Raw genomic sequence first — 22,785 nt, 5'->3', positions numbered from 1 at the left:
CTTTCGAGTAATTCTTCATTTATATCAAGACCCTTACAAAGCAAGCCATAAGTATGTTTTGCAAAATCTGTATGTTGAAATACTGCTAAGTCTCGGAAAAGAAAAAAGTAGAAACATTCTTTCTGGCCCAAAGTATTCAAGAAATTTTTGTTGATTCTTCCAGACAACCTTCTAGTAAAGCTAAAAAGCTGCTAAACTGCACTATAAATACATCAGTGAGCAATAATACTGCAATTATGAAAATGTTTTAATCCAAACTTACCTTGTTTTGCTCCACTTCTACCTTCAATTCCAACGCATGAAAGTATATATAAAAATCTTCTATTACACAAACTTACAAAGATTTAGAACAAGTTGTTTACTCACGCTGTAACTGTGCAGCCCTCAGTTGTTTCTTTAACCTCTCCACTTCATTCTTTAAAAATCTGATATGTCTCATCATATTTTCTGGAGAATCTATTTCCATTGATATGTCTCTGGGTGATGGTGGAGCAGACACTGGCTGGTCTAATTTCTCCTGCAAAATTCTGTATGAAAAATAGTTCAAACTTTACCTTCAAATTCTAATGAAAAGAAAACCCCTTAAATCTTCCATCAAGGCACTGCAAGGATTCTGACAGGTATGTAAGATTTATTTTAACTACTGGATCAGGGGAGAGAATTTTGGAAGGATTTGTAATGCTTTCTTTCCTAACTCAAAATAAAAAAGGTAAAACTTTTTGTCCAAGCACAGATGGATTTTTGAAAATATTCAAAATATTCAGACATTGACACTCCCAAATATTTCTGAATGCAGGTCAGGAAAAACAAATTCAGGACTATGTATAGTTACTTCAGTTTTATACTCAAAAGCTACTTATTCCACAAAATCATGTCTAAGCAAATTCAGTTTCTCTCTTATGAGTTTTTACATTGATGTTCTTACAGGAAGAACACACATTCAAGATGAAAAGATGAGTAAAGTATGTCTGGTGAAACACAAGCTTTGCTGCGTTTCACCATTATCCAAAGAGAAACCTTCACAGAGATTTTCTGAAGCGTAGTCAAACAGTCTTCCTTTTCTGTGTTTTTTTTTTTTTTTTTCAATTCTCCAAACGAAAAGGTATTCCATATAGTCAAGGTTTCAAATATCTCAAATAACTGCTTGTAAATTCAGGAGCAATTAACTTATTTTATAATGAAATAAGCGTATGGTAGATAATAAATGTTCTAACTTCTGATTTTTGGAGTTAACATATTAAGTGTTTTTCAGCCTGGAAATCCGGTATGGATTTACCACTGCTGAATATCGCATGTAGCTCTTCAGAGCGATTCCACACAGCAGGGCTCTGTAAAATCAATCTACAAAACCTGCAGCTCGCCCAGGCTCACATGTTTTCTGAAGCATCAAAATTCAGAGTTGCCCTAATATAACTGTCCTTAAACATGCAGAAGAAAATAAGGTATTAATCATCTCTCCTTCCCTACTCTCTCCAAACCAGATTTGTTACAACACGACATTAAAGAGAGGGTTGCTTTAACACATATTTTTAATCCCAGTTTTCCCAAGAATATAAAGTCTCACTGTAATCACATCTATTGAGTAAGCAGTGGGAAGTCTCAATGACGTGAGTGTATGCCACTGAGAAAAAGCTGACGTTTTCTTCGAGCAGATAAGGAAAACCCAACAGCTTCTCATGTAACAAATACACTAAAATACCATGTTATTTTCTCTGGGCTGTGGATATAAAGCTGACCCCAAACCAGAAGCTTTAGAAAGAGTCTATCAGCAGTGAAAAAACTCAGCAAATTCCTCCGAGTTTTCCCAGGTCATTTCTTATATTATTTAATTTCAGCTGCATTAAGCAACCAAAGATGTGGCATCATGTAAACAAGGAGCTTTACAACTGCTTTAATTTCCAGGTTTTCATAGACTGAACAACTCTTATGGGACAGAGGTGAACATATTTAATCCAGAACATTATGTATTAAATGATTACCTCTCCCACAGCAACAAACACACTGCAACAAGACAAACCGTTTTTCTGCTTCAAGCTTATCCATCCTCTTCCAGAGACGATTTACTAGTGCTTCTTGCTCTTGTTCCAAAGTATTTTCAAGGTCAATCTTCTCACGTCTTAGCTGGAGAGGAAAAAAAGGATCAATGAAAACAACGGAAGTATATTTTTTGCAAGGAACTGTCGTTAGGAAAGATCATTGCTCTGACACCACTGTTTTACACAACGCTCTACAACAGTGAGGAGATGGTGAAGAAGAGACAAAAAAAATCAGGCACAGAACAACGGTCACAGAGCCCCTGGCAAATGAAGAGATTCAGGAGTTGCACAGCTGTCATCTCCTTAACAGAAGCTTTTCTCACAGAACTTCTTGTCTCCGGCCAATAAGGAAGAGCTTGAAACCTGGACATGGGGTCACTGATGACATGAGAAGCCTGTTCAAAGGCACCTCCTTTCCTTTCCTGTCTCTGAAGTTCAAACTGAATTTACTGTCCACTACACCAACATTTATTATTTTGAAAAATTTTAGACTTTTTAAGTGGAATAATCACAGTTAAGTAAGCTAGAAATGGAAGAGAAGCCGTGTTTGCCTTGTGTTAGATAAAGGAGAAGCATAACAAAAACAGTAAAGAAAAAATACGTGAACTCCTTTAAGTGTTACTGTATCAACACTTACTAGCAGAAACAAATGTATCTCTATCTTAACAAAGGCTTTATAAAAGCAAATGCTTAATTAGACATTATTGCCATTCACTTACTGTGTGAACAAACATCATTGATTCTACTATAAGCTAATAAAAGCAGATATAATGTAGAACCACATAGGAATAAATCCATTATTAGTATTTTAGTACAAATATAATGCAAATATTAATAAGAATACACTAGAATACTAAGAGGCAGAGCTGATCTTATTCAGTAACACTGGCAGCTGAACTCCTGAAGTGAGCAATAATGAAACCCATAGCAAGAGACCAACACCTTTATAGGTAGAAAATAGCATGGAGGTATTTTTCCCAGGCAAGCTTCTAGTTAACACTCACCACTTCTCTGAAGGACAAATAATCCCAAATTACGAAATGGTAAGACTGAAACCAGATTAAGCGATTTCCTCACATGTTTACTGCATCACTGAGTGAAGTACTATTACAGTATCTAAATCTGTAAGGGCTCTGTGCTAACCACTTAATTAATATCGAGATACCCAAACAAAATTTAAACTTAGAAACTTCAGGTAACAGTGCAAGTTTAAAGAATGTACAACTTCCTTCTTTAAAGCTTAGAGGAATTAGTTACTGTAAGTAAAAACAGACATATATTGATGAGTAATAGGGAACATAACTAGAAAAAGAAACACTGTTTAATAGATCTTTCTGTGTCTGAGTTTCCAGATGTGCATTAGCAGCCGAAGGAACTTACACTTCAATAAAAGAGCAGTCAGGAGCAACACGCTTCAGCTTCACACAGGGGATGAGAATTGAGATCTGTTGCACACACCAGCAGGAGCCAGAGTGGCAGGAGGGTGAGGGCTCAGCCCTGGGAGCTGCAGGGCGCATTGCCATGGGGCACACTGCCGTGGGGCGCACTGCCGTGGGGCGCACTGCCGTGGGGCGCACTACATCAGCCAGAGTGGCTGGAGCTTGGACTCAGAGGCAAGAAAGGCCACAAAACATTTTGGGAATCTGCACACCGTGCCTGTACATTACCAACATGCAGATCTGCTCTGCACACGATGAGAGAGGTTTGACTGCAGACCACCGCTTCTGCAGCGGCGGTATTTGCATCACTTCAGTGCAGTGTGGTCTAGGCTCACCTGCTGCGACACAGTCTTTTTACAACTGTGTTATCGATCTAGCACCAAACAAACCCTCAAAAACATACTGGTGAAAAGAAATCTATTTCATTTAACAGTAGAAGAAGAACACACTAGAACTTGAAGGCAGAAGAAATTATTTATAATCTTGGATTTTAAAAAATATAAGATTACATTTAGTATTACATCAACCATCACCAAGGCAGCAGAGTCCATGGATTAGAAATCTACATCTGGGTGAGCATGCACAATGGCTAAGTCAAATCATCAACAACAATGTAAGAATGAGCCTTGTGTTGTGCCCTGAAGGCTGACAGACAAGCTCTGATGAAACACTAAAGAAACCCGGTTGTGAAACAGAGATTTGAAACTCCACATTTTCCGCAAGACATAAACACACTGGAAATGACTGTCTTCCTTTCCTGATCTAGAGTATTGTCCCGGTTCCTCCCAGTGCCAGGATATTAAAGCTTTGGGGAGATGAACACCTTGAACTGAACCTACAGGAGAAGTAACTGCAACATCCTGACCACAGCAGTGAATTCAGAGAACAGGCACATTTATTTTGGACTAGGTAGTTTCAGGTGTACTTTGAAACGTAGTCTAACTCCAGGCAATAAATTTGTTAGGAATGTAATAATATTCTGAACTTAAAGAAGCAGGACCGGCAGCTCTGTCAATACTAGCATCATTCTATATTGGTTCAAAGTTACACTCCAATCAAACATAATTCAATTTTTGCCATCACAAGAGGGAAACAAGGAAGTATTGCTTGCTTTTTTGGACCTTAATCTTCCTTTCAGAGGAAGAAAGAAATTCCTTTTAAGTTTCCTCACCATCCAATAGCATTTCTTCTCATCTCTGAAACATACACTTGTTTTACTTCAAAGGCAGCCAAAATATCCATTGTCTATGTATTCCTGGATTACTCCTTCTTCAGTCTTCTTGCTAATTTACTAGCAAGCACAACTGTTCCCTCCTGAAACAGAACTCTTCCAAATCCATGACAGTTGAATATGATCTCTGCCTAAGCCCACTATCCCAAATTTCACTTCTCTGCTTCTCATCTGCGCCCCTTTGTAGCTTTAATTCTTTGTTGCTCTCCAAAAAATATCTTTCCAGAAGATTTTATACATTTATTGTTCTCCTTTCAGAGAAGTAGACATAAGAGATGATTATTGGCAGTTTAGTTCTTATTTCTCATCTCTTAACTGCATCAATTCAAGTTTCTCACTGCAGTGTATGAAAAAGAAAAGCAAATAAAGGGTAGCACAAACTTGACCTCTGTAGAACAAAACTGACAGCTATTTATTTCCCATCAAACCACTGAACTATAACACAGAACATTATTGCTCATTTTAACTGAGGCATTCAATTAATGAACAGTCATATTTCAAATTTCTTCATCATCAGCCTTCAGAGAAGAATGTTCTGCCACTTCAAGTTGACTTAAGAAAATTAAGTCAGGTAATATTTGAACCCTAAAATCCAACTTAATTTTTTATTTAGAATTAACGTTCCACACAACTATCACCACTACAAACTGGCTACACACTGATCACCTGTGGTACAAGCAGCTCAGAACAGAGAGTAAAGGAGGAAGAACACAAAGCTCACATAATTCATGTTCCATATTTTCAAAGTAATAGTTTAGTGAACATAATGTTGTAACTATCTGCTCACGGACTATAGAGACAGATCTAGTAATGCAGCCCTCGATGATGTTCAAAGCATTGTTGAATTACCCTTCCAAGCCCTGTTTAAGAGGCCTCCTGAAGGTTATGCTGAAGCGTTATGGCAATCTCTCTTCTGTAACTCCCTAAGAGCATGATAAAGGCAACACTGCTCTGCTCACCACGTCTGGTTGCTTCTTGCTCAGTACAGCACATGCCCCGAAGGCTATTGCTTCAGTTAGGTAATTAGTACAATACTTTTTAAAAAATTTGTCTAAGAGAAGAAAGCATGCTGAAGTTCAAAGTAACTCAACTTTACGATATCTTACTGTAAGAGAAAGCAAAGGTATTTTGCATTACACATCAATGTGCATGGAATTTTGAAGTAAGAGTTACAGCCAAATTTAACACCTTCATAAACAAAGTAAGTTCTCAAGGCCCGATATCTGAAAGACCTTTGAGCATCCAAGCTTTCTGAACAATCCAATACTGATATTCAAAGGCAGCAACAAGTTTCAAATTTTACAATTTCACATGTCTGTCTGTTCAGAAAAATGATACAAAAATAAATACCATTAAGATTTCAGCTGTGGTTCATGCTAACATTTCAAAGACTTAACCAGCTTAATGGGTAGCTCACTTTGCATTTCGATTAAGCAGCCACCACCACCACCTTGTGGCTAAGAGAGTTATTTCAATCTCGTGGTAATTTTCATGCTGCTCACGGGTTTGCTGGCAACTGCATCTTCCTACCTTTTCATTTTTCAATTTATTCCATAGACCTCTCCTTATAGAATGTTAGCATAAGAATCAAGAAAGCTCATTACACCATTAAGATAGCCACTAGTTAACTTATCCACAATTACAACAGAAATCAGGGAGTCATAAAAAGATTGCAGAAATTCAGAATAACAGCAAGAAAAAAGTTCCACATTTGATGAGAACAGGAAGGAAAAAAAAAAAAATCACAGAAATAATGTATTATATTTACAAAAGACAAATTACTGGACTTGAACAAGACTACATGTTTCACCGGTTTTCCTTTTAAGTCAAAACAACTGCTACTAACGCCTCCAAGATGCCTTGATGCACATGCCTAAAATTAGACATAAGAGCAGTCCCAATGTCTAAACTTGCAGTGGAAACATGGCCAAAACAAGTGGTATTTTATCTCTGCAATCTTCACAGCTGTCTAGGGAGAAAAGGAGTTGGATGTAGTGGAATCCCAAACCTTCTGAAGTACGCACACAACTGACATCTGACATCGAGCCCTGTGCAATCCAAGCTGCCACAAAAAGGTGACCTAAAGCACAACTAGACTACATACATATGATCTACGGTTGTACTAAACTGCTATCAGAAGTAAGAGTCTTTCTCACTAGCAGTGTGGGAGTGGAAGCTGATAAACAGAGACAACAAGCATTACTTACAAAAAAGTTGTGTTTGCAAAACTCACAGCTGTCCAGCAGACATGAAGGCCTGTAGTAAGGCTACCACAAGTTATAATTGCCATAAAGAAATATCAAAGTTTCATATAATAAATTATGTTAATGATTTATTGCTTTGAAAGTCACACTGACTTTTCTATCTTCTTGGTATTGCCCAGTTTCTGACATACTTTAGAAATTAAGTCAAATCTAATACAAAACAAGTTTTATTGTTGTTTTGTTGTTGTTTTTTTGGTTGGTTTGTTGGTTTTGGTGTTTTTTTGTTTGTTTGTTTTTCAGAATCCCTAGTTTTACAGTCATATAATTCAAAAAGTATGGAGTTACCTGCTCCAGGGTGAGCTGCTTCGAAATCGTATCATTTTCCAGTTTTTTAATCTTCTTCATCAGTTTGTTCACTTGAAATTCCTGTTCCTGCTCTAAATGCTGCTCCAGTTCAGCTTTCTCATGCTGCAGCTAAAAATTTAGGAGACATGGAAGCATTTTAAACACACAAATAAAAGTGTGAAACATTATGCAACTTTTACACATTCATTTACACGTTTATTCTCACTGCACGTTAAATTATCTACTGATATTTCTTCTCAAAAGACTTTGAAATGCACAACCTATGCAACAACACTTCAAAAAGCAACATTTTAAACTGTTTCATTTACAAAACAGATGGAAGTAAACTACATTTCCAAATATTTAATAAAGTCTAGTCAAAATACATACATTACATACGGTATATAAAAATTATAGACATTTCAAAAGTAAAAATCCATAATAATGTTCACAAAAGCATTAATTTTAATCTAAGTGCATAATCTCAAGAGCACCCAAAGTATAAACTGCAGGTCTTAGCATTTTCTTTCCCAGGCAGCTGAAAGCTTAAAATTAGGACTGAAATCATACCAGTGAAATTGCTGCATAACAAGATAGTAAATAAAAAATAATAAAGCTTATTTCTATTGCTATGCTGTCAAGAGTCAAAAGATTTTGTTGCCATAAAAACACTGGTTATTTCAAATTCTAAATTTTCTCAACACTCAATGGAATATTTGTCAATTAATATTTCCAATGAAAAAAAAAGTTTACACCAAAGCTCTCGAGGAGATGGAAACACCCCCCCCCCCACACACACACATTCTAACATACACTATGGCTTGGAGTAGCGTCACTTTTAACATTAAAGTCAAAATCACAATGGAATCCCTCGGAGACAGGAATCCAAGTCTTCCTGTGGATAAAACTGGCACCATGGTACAAACACGTGAATTTGACTTAGGGAAAAGCAAATGTCACCAGAAGACAATGGTCTAATTACACCATGCTCTGGTCATCCATTGAAAATGGCAGGCACTTTTTTCCACCTGCTGATTTTCAAGGCCGGTTCTCCTGGCTATCACATAACAATACCTAAGACCATTGTGTTTAAATGTCTGAGGAAACGGGGACACACCTCACAGTCATGGACACAAGTCAAGGTTGCTGGATGTCCACAGACACTTTGATTTTAAACGAGCTAGAATTGCTAGTTCATTAATTCAGTTCCTTTTGATATTATTTAGAGACAAAATGGTCTGTGAAGTGCAGCCTGGCAGAGAATTTAGAGCAGAAAGGCTTGTGTGGAGAGAGCGCTACGCAGACACTAACCTAACTACTTGGCAATATACATATGAGAGAAGTTTTGCAGTTTAACTGAGTTTTCAGGGCTTATCAAATTCAATATTTATTTTTCACAAATTAAAATAAACACCAGAATAGTAGTTAAAAAGAAATGAGATTTATTCCTTTCACTTATTAAGTTACAGTGTATTTTCCAAAGTCCCTGACATTCATGGCAATTCCCTTGCACTGGAGGAAGCCACCTGGACTCCAACATGATAAGCACTGAGACTACCATGGCAGCTCTGCATCAAATGCTTAAGAAATTGTGTTAACCTGTCTAGTTGGAAATAAAGCCATTTCATTTCTTGTGTGAGAACATGCGGGGCTGCAAAGCGAGGTTTTCTTTAGAAGAAAAACATATATTCGCACTGTTCAAAATACTGTTTGTGTTGTTTGATAATCAAAAATTTGAAGTTGCTTACTTCAGTACTGGAGTACTTAGCTGGAAAAAAACAGGTTTAATATGAGAAGGACATTATTTAGTCATACAACTCCATAAGCCCCTCTCCTTTCCTTCCCCACTCCTATGCAGCAGCTACAGTTTGAGACTGAAGCCAAAGAGCCCAAGGAGCAGAGAGTGTGCAGACCAGCACCCAGCTCTAGGTACCTGCTGCCCTTCCATCAGTCTTCATTTGGCTCCACTAAAAGAAGTCAGATACATTTTTTTCACCTAACTAAAAAATTCAGACCAAAGCCAGTTGCTGTAATCAGTTTATATTTAGTCAGCAAATTAAACTGTGTGAAAAGGCACATGGTCAGATGCTCAGCTTAAGGGCAGATGCTGCTACAGAAAGCACGTGGCTGGGGCAGATCCCACCTCGTATGGAGGCACCTCAAACCCAACTTAACAACAAAGACTGGTTTTCGCTCTTGTGTGCTTCATGCAAATGCAACTGCAGTATAATTCAAAACAAACTGAGCTTCAATAACATAAACTTGCTCATCAAATCATTCCTTTTAAAGCTTGATGGAATTTCCATCATGTGGCAAATGATAAGATTTACTCGTTAGACATGTAGCTGCTGTGTAGGATCTACTAAACCCTACCTTGGGAGTGTGACCATCCTGCAGCCAAAGGACCATTCCAGCTGATCAGAATGCTACTAAGTGAAGCCAGGAGAGATCTGCTACCAGAATGTATTCTGTTCTCATTGTAACATAAATACACTAGAAAGCACAGTGACTGTGAATAGAAAGAAACCCACAAACACTTTTGTAACATGAAAACCCTCTCAGATATTCTGATGAATCTACTTTATTGTGCTACTCTCCTTCACCCTTTTGGCTTCATTATTAAAAGTGGGAGAAAAATACTAATAACACACCACAAAATACATATTAATGGCATCTGTCACTCATAATTCCACAAAATAATTTCTCACTTTTATTGGCTTTGATCACAAAACCAAAAAAACCAAACAAAAACCAGTTAATGCTGAAAACCAGGACTGCTAACAATGAGAAAATATCCACTGGTAAAACACCGGTGGATAGTGTTTATTTTGCTTAGCGAAGAGAGTATTTTCAAATTGGTTTTAATTACATGCAATTCTATTAACAACTGTTTACAGATGCACCTACAGCTGCCAGCTAAAGAGAAGGAAAAAGTGTGTTAGATTGTGTCACCTTGATGACAATGTCTTATAGACCTTGAATTGCACATGAAAACTGTAGGGGAGATACTGGGGGCATTTTCAGCCACGTAACATCAGAGATGGGTTTGGTGCAGGACACACAGCTAACACTTTACAGTGAGAATGGGGCTATCAAATACAAAGCTTAGCAGCAGAAAGAGTGCGTGCATTAGTTCGGCTAAGTCCTACACAACTCCAGTAATATCATTCTCTCTCTACAGAAATAAGTTTCCTGGTACAATGTAGGACCACATTTACCTTCGTTACTGTACTGGCTTATTCTGGGACAGTGAAAAGTCTTTTCATGAAATAACAGAGCTAACGGACGAAGTTATCTCTTAAAAAAACAACCCTTATTTATCCCCCAGACTGTGCCCTTGTACTGAGCACTCTATTTTTAGTATAGTACTCCAGCCCTCAAATTTGTCCAATTCCTCCTTTGCTGCATCCTGAAAGCCTTATTTATCAACAAATTTGTATCAGCAGTTTGCCTCCTCTTTATGTCCAGATATTCATCAAATAATTGATAGATGAGCTGACTCCGTTTATTCTGCACAATCACATTTACATCTTGAGCTGACGCACCGTATTTTGGGAAGCAGGAAGGGTAATAGCTTATGTTTACAGACTGATAATTTTTGAAAGAATTGTCAAGAATCAGACTTGCAGGAGAAACAGTTCAGTATAGCCTCCCAATTACTTAATCTGCCTGACTACACATTATGCTGTTATCTTGGTATGTCATAATATTTGACTTTCAAGGGCAGATACTTGGACCAATCTGCACTTGCAAAAACATAAGGGTATTGAATAAAATCTGTATTTGATTTTGAAAAGTACTGTTGCACAATTTAAAGAATAATTGACTAAGTTCAAGCAATATTAAAAATTACTGTTTTGAGCACCCTTGCTTCACAGAATATTTACTCCTTCAATATTCAAATCAATAACTCGACACATCCATGTCCACAAGAAGAGATCCTGCATCAAAACACTTATAATGATACTCTGCAAAATATTACTACCATTTTAGAATGACTAAAGATCGAGGACTCTAAAAAACTACGGTTCCAGACTTTCTAAAGTCTTAGCCAAACAGACAAAAATGTAATTAAAGTAAGTACAAGGGAAAATATAGTGAATATATATAAGGCTTATAAGAAATTAAAAACCTTATGTACATCAGGAACGTGTGAGATAAAAAGCTTTTGTTTACTCCAAAACCTTTTTTGAGATGCATATGGTCCTTTATCTCTGCAGCATTCAGCCTAGACAATTAAAAATCATGCTAAACAAAGGAAAATTAACTTGTAAAAGCACACACTTATTTATTTGGCTCGTAGAGGCAGTAAAAGTTAATGTCACACAGTTATAAACAGGTATGGCACCAGAAAGCCTGGCAACAGGAAGACAGTATTATTCAAGTGAAAACACCTCCTTTTGTGTGCTACCGTGTATGTTTAGAATCAGTCTGGCATATAGTAAAAGGTTTCAAAATTAATTTCTTACAATACCGAAAACCTGATGTAACTCAGTGTTTTATAATAGTAATGTACATCATGCTGAGCTGGGAAATTCTTGTTAGGCTGTTAGCGAGAAACGCTGCAGCTCGTGCTCTGGCAGACAAGCTTTCGCATTTAAAACGTTTTAACTCTCTGGGAGCTCATTCCAGATGCCACACTGAATGCGATGCATAAGCCCCTGCTATTGCGACAAACAAAGGTCTGACAAAGCAAAAAAACCCACAAAGGCCCTACGAGAAAAGTCCCTCTGCCAGGTGGCTTTCAACTGAATAACACGGCAGTAATTTTGACACAGCCACAGAGTAGTAAATACTTGAAAAATGAAGAAAAAAAATTTTAAGAGCTTACCCACTACAATTCTTGTACTTTGCTTCTATGAAGTGTTAGCTTTACAAAAGCTACAACCTGACCACATCCCTCTTACTGCACTCACGTTAACAAAAAAGTTCAGCCGTAAAGGCAATTACCTGCATCAGCTTTCTTGAGAGCTCATTAGTGAGAAATTCCTCTTCCTTTTCATAGTTTACTGCAAGCGTTTCTTTTTCTTTCTGCAGAGCTTGGATCTTCTTAAACAGAGTATTACTGATGAATTCCTCTTCCTGCTCTGCCCTTGCTTGCTGTGAAGTAAAGACATAGTTTTAAGAAAAAAGGGAGCAAGTTTCCACATCAAAAGCTGCAATTATTCCATTCCCCTTTAAATGCCCCCCACCTGTTGTTTTGTTTAATCTTGCCCATCCTCCCAGAGAAAAGTAGGTTTCATCTACATGCTGTTAGCATCCCCTTTTCTAACCTTATAGCACCTTTCTTCCTTTTTTGCTCCTAATCTCTCAACTTAGGGAACTACACTGATGCCTTAAAGTGGCCACCGCCCAACCACATCACAGAATCACACAGAATCACAGAATGTTAGGGATTGGATGCATAAACTCCCCAAAAATTTAAACTTTATAAAAGCACTACTGATTCACAGATACCTATTTTTACCTACTCTGTTTCTAAAAACAAACTTTTCTTTATATGTTCCCCATTGCAAGCTGAAGCAGAACTTTGGGACTGCTGCATTCAGCACTGTGCCTGCTTTCCAGACCTCTCAGACTGCAGCCCTGCTTTCTAGGAGTCAAATAGTGCATTTATTCTTTCACCCAGATATGCTTTGCTTCTAAGCCACAAGGCAGCACGGTTCATCTCATGAGGATTTCTACCCAGTCACCAGCCCAGGAATACTACTTATATTACTTCTCAGAATGGTTACTTTACTACATTCAACATCAACTTTAAAAAAATGCCACAAGGTAGCTTTACCCTGAGGATTTCCCAGTTTCACAAGAGGACAGAGCTACTCTGGAAATCTTCCCCATGAAGAATTAATGGAGAAGACAATTCCCATTTCAGTCCCCTCTAGCACCCAGGCACTGCTCCCCAGCAACCCAGCCTGTCATTCCCTGCAGTTCAGATGTTTGTTTGTTTTAATGGACAGACTAGGAACTTGAAAAATGGAACACAGAAGTTATCTTTTGCAAGCCTGCTCTGAAAGGCCACAAAGGCTATTTCATATGGGCAAATGAAGGATCACAGCTACAAACTGATAGAGCCAACTATTAATCCCGCAGTCCAAACAAAGTCCAGAACAACAGAATGGCAGAAATACAGAATTCCCAAGCCACCAGCTTTAACAAATGAGACAATGGAGTGCTGAGGAGTGTTTTCATCCCCTGCAATAAAATCCCCATCACTTGAACTGCAGATTTGTGATTTGCCCCAATTCTAATAAAATGACACCAGCATATAGCCTACAATAGGTAAAGATTCAGTAGGTCTTGTTTCCGTAAAATTTGGGACAGAAAAGTTGAAGAGCTGCAACAGAAGTACAACTAGATTTTTACTGAAAGCTTAGCTTACATAATCTTCTGCCCAAAATGTGCCAAAATAACCATCTCTTTATACATACTGTACACTTAAAAATGCTCAAAAGATTTCATTACATCAGTGATCTTTTAACTGGAATGATATATCCCCTAGTAGCCCAAGAAACAATTAAACCTGTCTACAAAAGAAGTTCCTTAAATAAAATAAATGCCTTTAAATTGGGTGGAACAGTAGGACAATCGTGAATTTTCTTCACGATACCACCAGTATCATAAAATCCAAAGCAATGGTTTGGAAACTCCTCAGTTGAGTACTCAAGTCCTTTTATTCACATCTTCATCCCTGCTTGCTTCCATCTCTATTGCATTCTTTTCTTGGTCCTTTCCTGTTCTCTATCTGCCACCAGCTCCCTTCTCCCTGTCACCAGCACAGCTAGCACAAACCCAACATGACAAAAACCCCCCACAACAACAACAAAAACCCAAGCAAAAACAAATAAAAACTGGAAATAGAAGGAGGAGAAAGGTCTGGCACAGTTTATTAGCTTAGGAACATATGTCCTGCACAGCACCTCCTCTCTAATGTTTGTGCAGCACCAAACTGCTATTCCAGCATGCTCAGCACCGGTATTATGACTTGTCATATCAAGACAATGTAGAGTTGTTCCAGAGTTCTGGAGAAACAGCAAATTGTCAGCTCACATCTCAGAGAATTAAAACTCAAGGAATCTAGCTGATCTCAATAACATCATCTATTGCTTCCTAATTGTGGCTTTACTTAGAGCTACTAACCATGTTACGTCTTCAGAGACATTTTGCAACAGAGTAAACAAGTCAAATTGCAAGGGTTCTTTGTCCTCAAATCGTTAAAATTCATGCATGCTGTTCCAAAATCAACTCATCCATTGCCTTCACTACACAGGATTTCTACAGATTCAGACAGTATGTCCTGGTTTCAGCTGGGATAGAGTTAATTTTCTTTCTAATAACTCTGTTTTTGATTTACTATGAGAAGAATGCTGATAATACGTTGATGTTTTGGTTGTTGTGGGGTAGTCAAGGACTTTTTTTGGCTTCTCATGCTCTACCAGGTGCACAAGAGGCTGGGAAGGAGCAAAGCCAGGCGAGCTGACCCAAGCTGGTCAAAAGGTTATTCCTTACCATATAATGTAATGCTCAGTGTACAAACCAGAGTTGGCCAGGGAGCAAATACTGCTGCTTGGGAATGAATGGGCTATCAGTGCTGAAGGTGGTAAACAACTGCATTGTGCCTCACTTGTTTTGCATTTTCTATTATTATTATTTTCCTTTGCTGATCCACTAAACTGTTCTGATCTCAACCCACAAGTTATTTTTTCCCTTTGAGATTCTCTCTCCCGTCCCACATAGGGATGAGCAAGCGGCTGCATGGTCCTAGTTGCCAGCTGAGGTTAAGCCACGATGCAATAAAATACAGTAAAACTACCTAAACTTAAATTAGAAAGCAACTAGAAAAGAATCAGGATGTTTCTACTTTGATTTCTGTTCACCTCTAACTTGCACAGATTTGTTCTGCTCATGCTTTGCACCAACCAAAAGCTTTAAAATCACGTTATTACAGCACTGACCCTGCACAGCACTTGGTACCCAGATCCTGGCATTACATTAATGATGGGTGCTTAGGCCAAGGTGAACACAGGTTGCCAAGATCGCAGCCTGCTTCTGGCCAAAGAGCAATGCCCCTCCTTTGTGCTTGCATGGGTTCTCCTGCAGCCAGCACAGGCAGGAGACACCCAAAAACTAACCCTTTCCCTTCCTTCTCCCATGTTTGTTTCCCGAATCAGCTTCTTAGACAAGTGCACCACACAGGCAAAGCTCTGGCACATGGAAACTAAGAATGAACGGCCACAATTTAGACCTGTTTAAGTTGCTCTGCAACGTTTCTTCTAAATCCACATAATTTCATTCTGAAACTTTCCCTTCATCTTGTTACTCATTACTTGGAGACAGTTCAATTATTTTAAGTAATATAATCATTCATGTTTACCTTAATTTTGCCTAAAATCTTGATTTCTGTTACTCATTTAGCCCATAACCAAATGGATATTGTAAAACAGTCACTAAAAATCAGTTTTTAATACTATTTCCTGCACAAACTCTGTCACTGCAATATTTTTCTGGATGTGTATGCATTGTGTTTCCATATGGACAATCTGCCTTTTTATTAATTATGTGCTTTTGAAAAGAGGTTCTGATATGATCAGCAACAACAGAGAAACAGAGCATGGAAATCTGAGACAGCAGGTCTTCTATGAGGGTACAGAATTCTTGCTTTTCCTCTGTCATCCATATCACATTCAATATCCAAAAACACTAACAGCAATTCACTCTGTTCTGTGCATCATACTACAGAACAAACTGCTAAGGCGCTGAGTGAGATAAAATGATAACACCTGATCGGTCAGCCTCTGGAAACCTGAAACAAGCAATCTGCTTCCACCACAGATTTTCTGTATAACCACAGTCACATCCATCTGTCTCCTGTGTCTGCAGCCTCCTAGTGTAGCTAACTCAGAGCATTTTACAGATGCATCCACTAAGGAAAATCTGTAATTATTGTGCTCAAGATCATAAATGGCAAAGACTATAATGTTACTTCGCAAAAAATCAAGACTGAGCAGGGTGAAAAAAGCACGTCATGCACATAACACACACAAAACCTCTTGGATTTTCTAGGATGAAAAAAAAAAAATCCTATTATTTCTATTGCAGTAGCATGTGAAATCCCGATCACTAGTAGAGCTGATGCGTGAAGCATTGTAAAAACCTGTCCTTGTGATCTTACAATCCAATGAGTTAACTTCAAAATAATTAAGTAACATTTCTCCTAAACTTTATATAGTAACTGAGTAACATATTATGTAGTTTATCTCATTTGAAGTTATTTTTCCACAAGGTGCATATACTAGCATAAACTAAGAAAAGTTTAGTGTTAATTTTCATTTTTCTGCTCTCAGTTCTTCTGTAAATACACCTTTAGCAGCCCAAGTTCATGCTGCCAGATTTCCTTCTGCCCTCCTGCTTCTTGTACATGCAGCAACTTCTGCTTATGGTAGGATGTCATCTTTCCGCACCACTGGCCCATACCCCAACCACACTGCTCTATCAGCACTATTTTATGAAGCAGCTAAATCCAGTATTTCCAGTGAGGCATCAGCTTGAATACAGGCAAATAATAATTAAAAAAAAAAAAATCACAGCTCTCTATACACCCTTTCCTCCCCAAGTAGTTCTTCCAAAAGATTCACAAACCTCCTGATACTGCGCAGTAATTAAGCAGGTTGAACAATCGCAATTAATACCTATCCCTTAGTTGGTATCAGTACAACACCAACAGCGATCTGACATGAACAAGTTCTTGCATTTTAGTTTCAGCTCTCACTTCAGACACGACTTCAGTAACACGTGTTTCACCAACTGCCCCATTCACCTACACGCAGCCACCTGAACGGCAGATGCCAGGCATGCCTGGCTCGCATGCTGACAGAGCATCACACGTCTCCAGCAGCACCCAGAGCAGAGGTGACACTTGATTTCAGGGGATCTTGTTGGAAACAGCCTCCCAAGTGCTGCTTTGATCCAATCCACCCTTGAGGATCCCTGATCTTTAAGGTAAGAGCCACCAGAGATCTATTTACTATCCATCCATCTTTTATGGTGCAATTTCTCTTGACAGGACCCTATGGACAATACAGGCCTGCAGATGGAGCTGAAGAGCAGTTTAAGCTGGTTGCTGTACACGAGAAACTCAATCTTTGCTACTGAATATAGACTGAAATGTTGGGGCAGCTTCAGGAAGACACGATCTCAGTTGCTGCATGTTACACTGAACTAAAGCTATCCCTTCAGAAAAGCAGCCTTTCCAAAAGTCCCACTAAAAACATGATGAGATAAAAAGGGCAAGAAGTGCAGAAAGTTACAATGGTATGATTTTAGAACATGCAGTTCTTGCTACAAAATAAAATCTAAATTTCCCAATTTTCCTGAAGCACACACTCCTCCTCTAGCAGTACTTACTCAGTTTACTGTTCTGGTCATACTTTCCGGCACCAGTTTAAAGTGATGCGGAAAACTACTGGTCTACAAATGCAACAAATATTCCAGTGAGCTGATACTGTTCCTTTACAGGAAGAACTTTCACAGTGCAGCTCTCTCCAGGCTGGAGCTATTTTTTTCCTCCAAATTCTCCAGCCACACCTGAAACGAGCACATTGCAGGCAATGTGCGCTTGAGACCGGGAGGAACATGAATCACCACAAGGACAGGAGTCAAGAGTAACTCAGAGACCAAGGGCTCACACTGCTGCCAGCTATCGCGACAGCCCAGCAGCACACATCTGTCCATCAGGGCTGAAGGACAAGAAGTTCCACCCAAGTTCCAGTATGACATGAGCATAGCTTTCCCCTCAAGCAAAGGTACTTTTTTCAGCTGAGTGGCCTGTCTGCAGAGAAAAAGAGAGTGAATTCTCTTGTGGTTAAAGCGGTGAGCTAGAATTCAGGTTCTGGGTTCAATTTGCAATGTGTTTTCCTGTTTAATCTATGGTAAACCCCAGGGTCACTTCCTCAGTTCTGACATAAAAGTACTTTTTTCTTTCTCATTTTTTCTTTTTTCCCCCCTCTTTAAGATGCATTTTCAGGAGTAACAGAGCTATACAAATAGCAGAATTGCACATTTTTATCTTTGGGTCCTTGGATATACAGCATCTCCTAGAAGACCCATACTTCTGAAAATAAACAAACAAGCAGTAATACCTTGGTATGTTTCCTTCAGAACTCCAAGCTGTCTGGTTTTTTTCTTTTTGAAACAACAGAAACATAGTAGATGAGGAGGAAAAGGTTTTTGTGGTTTTGTTTTTTGTTTTTTTCCTGTTTATTGTTGTTGTTGGTTGGTTGTTGTGTTTGTTTGCTTGTTTTTAACAATTACTGGATGCTATTTCCAAAACACAGTAATGGAGGGAAAAAAAAGCCCACCAAAACCACCAGTATTGAACCTCAGCCTGATAACTTCAACTACTCTAAATGTTACTATCATGTAACATTAAAGCCACATGCAGAACTGCCTCAAAAGGCAATTCCTACTCCATTTCAGCTATTCAGCAGGTGACTTCTGTTGTAAGAGGAAACAAAAAGATACAATAATACAAGAGCATCTGTATGATAAGCTATTAAAGTGTTAAAATACAGTTTGTTTTAACCTCCATTTGTAGTTGGAAATTCTCTTCCCCCTTCATCCCCCCAACCCTCCCCTTTTTAAAAGGTCAATTAGGTTTTGGCTGGACATGTCAAAACACTTCTGTCACAACACTCCTGCTGACTCCAGTCACAGCAAGTTTCACTCGATGCCCACCCAGCGATCCAGCACGTTGCCATATGAACCTGCAATGGCCACAGACTGACGAGAGAAAGGAGCTGAGTCTAATGACGTACAACAACACATTTTTCTTTCAAGTCAATTTTAACCATGATCAAATGTTTTCAGCTGAACATCATTCACACAGTCTTGTGAGTCCTTCTCTCAAAAATTCAGTTACCTTCAAGACATCTTGTGGCCTGGAAAACCACACAACAAATAGCACTTTAAAAGAGCCCTCAGAATTGACCAGCTTCCTAAACACAAAAGTTCGGTAGTATTCATACACGCAAAACAATCTCTTAGCATCAGCAAGAAAGAAAACTGTTTGATAGTATGCAATTCCACTCCACTTCAGTTTTGTAAATACTTAAAACAGCTTTGCTCTGCATTTTGATGTTGACATGCAAGACTCTCGCACAACTGAAACATATAAGTGATGAAAGTGAAATAAGCAAGTTACAAAACCAGGCTCATTGCAAAAATAAATATTTATAAAATCAATGCATTTGGTTCATTCCAAACAAGGTATAACAAGCTGTATGAAATTCATCATTAATACAATCAATTCCTGAATTTATTTAAATAATTAAAACACAATTTAAATGCCTTTCTTCAAAACAGATTAAAAATTTGAGTCTACCCTCTTCACGAGTTTTTAATTATATCAAAGTGCTGGCATCAAATAGTTAATACAAATGCAGCACATGAAAAAGCCACATTTTCTGTGACAAAGAAAACATCAAGACAGGGTCTAGAAAAATGTATCAAACCTCAAATAACTTTTACTTAGCAGTTTAACCATGACCACATGCTGTTATGCAGGTCTTAATGTAATTAAAGACTGTATGGCAATAAAGCACCACAAAGGAAAGGTAGCAAGGTTGTGCAGGCAAACATTAAACATTTCCTATTTAGAGTGCTCGACATTGAAATCTTAAAAATCTGACTATTCATTAGACACGTGCTTTATAGCACTTATTCTTCAGTCACTTAAACATCATCATGTAGAACAAGCTCCCGGAGGGTTATCAGGGCTGGAGTTTCTGCTTCCAGTACACAAGAGCTGTAACCTGAGCCAACAGAAGTTATAGGCCAAGGCAGGAATGACCTAGCAGGAAAATTAAATCTAGCCCATAGACCTTTCCAAACGCCTCTACTTCATGAGCCCGTTTCTCCAGCTCACCACTGCACATGAACACAAAGTACACATTTCCCGCACTTCTTGCATTTTGAGTAACGATGGATTTCCAATTCATATGTAAAATGAGTATAGCACATACAAGCAACAAGCCCAAGTCCCCTAAATCCTCTGCATATGTGCAAAATATTTCTTCAAAATATTTGTTATGTGTTATTAGTATTCGTTATGTGTTCCTCGGAAGGCTCTTAATGACACAGCCAGGAAGACAGCGGGAACAGGGCCACAAGACACAGCTCCGCTCTCAGTCCAGCAGGAGTGAGTGACCATGCCCAGCACAAAGGTCAGGACACACAGCTCCAGCAGAATGTCCCCGTGCTATGCTGGAGTCTGCCCCATTTTTGTTTGCCTATACACAACTGAATATTTACATCTACAAAGACAGACAATACAGAAAATAAAACTACACTGTCCTATCAAACACTGAACCACAGTTTGAAATACCTCTCTGTATTAATCCTTCACTGAGGACTACTTGAAAGAAGTTTTTGCTTTATTCTTTGACTGCCGGTGACACTGTTTTTTTTACTGCTGAATGTTTTGTACTGTAAACAGTTTGCTAGTTAATCAATAAGTGTAAAACAAATAGAATACAGAAGTACGTGGAACAGGTTTTGCTTTTGTTCTGTCTCAATATGAAAGCTGCTGAAAAATGTCATAAGGATGCACACATACACATAGATAGATGTGCAGTTTTATGTTTAGTCTGCCTGAATTTTTGAACCCACAGGTTTCTGGATATTAAAGAAAACAAAACAAAAAAAAAGATACCAAATTGCTTATAGCTACTATTGTAACATATACCATATACTGGTTTGTTGTTGGGGTTTTTTTAAAACTTATTCTACATGCCTTACATGATGATTAGAATTACCATCCTAGTGAGATGCTATGGCTTTGTTTGACTTGCACCTAAAATACTCAAGTTTACCATAATCTGGTTGTGTTGCGCTACTTAGAAACAAACTATCAGCAGCAGCTTAAATGTCAGCAGCACCACCGCTCAGTACTAGAACCTATAAGAAATGTAGTACTGCAACAAATCAGCCCAAATTATTCTGTAATATCAATGACATCTTATGTATAAATGCTTCTTAAGCTAACATATTTTAAATACTGGTTTTGCCTGTTTTCCACTCACTGATAAATCACCATTTATCTTCTGGGAAGAGCAAGAGGACTACAGCCCATAAGTTGGCAGCACTGATCAAGACGGCTTTAAACTAGGTTTGAAGGGGGAAGGGATTGAAACTGGGCTCTCCAAAGATCAGCCTAAGGACAAAAAGCCTGAATTAAGAGTGAAATCAGCAGCCCACTTGAAGTGCATGTACACTAAGACATGCAGTATGGGCAACAAACAAGAGGAGCTGGAAGCCATCGTGCAGCAGGAAAGCTATGACGTAGTTGCCATCACAGAAACGTGGTGGGATGACTCGTATGACTGGAGTGCTGCTATGGGTGGCTACAAGCTCTTCAGAAAAGACAGGCAGGGCAGGAGAGGTGGAGGGGTGGCTTTATATGTTAGAGAGTCTCTTGACTCTGTTAAACTTGAGGTCAGTAGTGACAAGGTTGAGTGCCTGTGGACCAGAATCAGGGGGAAGTCCGACAAGGCTGATGTCCTCGTGGGTGTCTGTTATAGACCACCCGACCAGGATGATGAAGGAGATGAATTATTCTACAAGCAGCTGGTAGATGTCTCAAAATCGACAGCCCTTGTTCTTGTGGGGGACTTTAACCTGCCAGATATCTGCTGGGAGCTGAATACTGCACAGAAGAGGCAGTCTAGGAATTTCCTAGAGTGTATAGAGGACAATTTCCTTCATCAGCTGGTAAATGAGCCTACCCGGGGTAAGGCCTTGCTAGACCTACTGTTTACAAACAGAGAAGGGCTGGTGGGAGATGTAGTGGTTGGCGACCGCCTGGGGCATAGCGACCACGAAATAATAGAATTTTCAATAGTTAGAGATGCAAGGAGAGCCATCAATAAAACCTCTACACTGGACTTCCGGAGGGCAGATTTTTGCCTATTCAGAAGTCTAGTTCAGAGCATACCCTGGGAAACAACGCTTAAAAACAAGGGGGCCCAGGAGGGTTGGACATACTTCAAGCGGGAGGTTTTGAGGGCACAGGATCAGGCTATACCAGTGTGCCGAAAGGCTAGCCGGCAGGGAAGACAACCGGCTTGGCTAAACAGGGAGATTTTGAAGGAAATCAGAAATAAAAAGAGAGTTTACAGACTGTGGAAAAAAGGGCTGGCTACCTATGAAGAATTTAGGAAAATAGCTAGATCGTGCAGGAAAAAAATCAGGGAAAAAAAGTGCAGTTTGAAGTTAATTTGGCCAATTCTGTTAGGAATAATAAAAAGTCCTTCTTTAAATACGTTAATAACAAAAGGAGGGGCAAGGAAAACCTCCATTCTCTACTGGACTTTGAGGGAAATATAGTTAACAAAGATGAGGAGAAAGCTGAGGTACTTAATACCTACTTTGCCTCAGTATGTACCAGTCAAACAGATGGCCCTCAGGATAACTGGTCTCTGGAGATGGTTGACAGGGATAGGAAGCCAAACAGTCCCCTTGTATTCCAAGAGGAA

At 38.8% G+C, this 22,785-nt stretch overlaps 1 protein-coding gene across 2 annotated transcripts in view; it reads right to left on the bottom strand.

Annotated features, from left to right (window-relative positions):
- Positions 1 to 22,785, bottom strand: part of CCDC6 (coiled-coil domain containing 6) — a 51,894-nt gene that overhangs the window by 16,411 nt on the left and 12,698 nt on the right. For both annotated transcript variants that reach the window (XM_065843282.2, XM_065843283.2), the window contains exons 2-5: positions 12,206 to 12,355; positions 7,256 to 7,384; positions 2,018 to 2,121; positions 367 to 527 (exon numbers count right to left, since the gene is read on the bottom strand). In XM_065843282.2, coding sequence (XP_065699354.1) covers positions 367 to 527; positions 2,018 to 2,121; positions 7,256 to 7,384; positions 12,206 to 12,355 — 544 coding nt within the window. The remainder of the gene's footprint in view (positions 1 to 366; positions 528 to 2,017; positions 2,122 to 7,255; positions 7,385 to 12,205; positions 12,356 to 22,785) is intronic.

This window comes from Patagioenas fasciata, chromosome 8, assembly GCF_037038585.1.
Source record: "Patagioenas fasciata isolate bPatFas1 chromosome 8, bPatFas1.hap1, whole genome shotgun sequence".
Taxonomy (NCBI): Eukaryota; Metazoa; Chordata; class Aves; order Columbiformes; family Columbidae; genus Patagioenas; species Patagioenas fasciata.
This window is presented reverse-complemented; position numbering and strand designations above follow the sequence as displayed.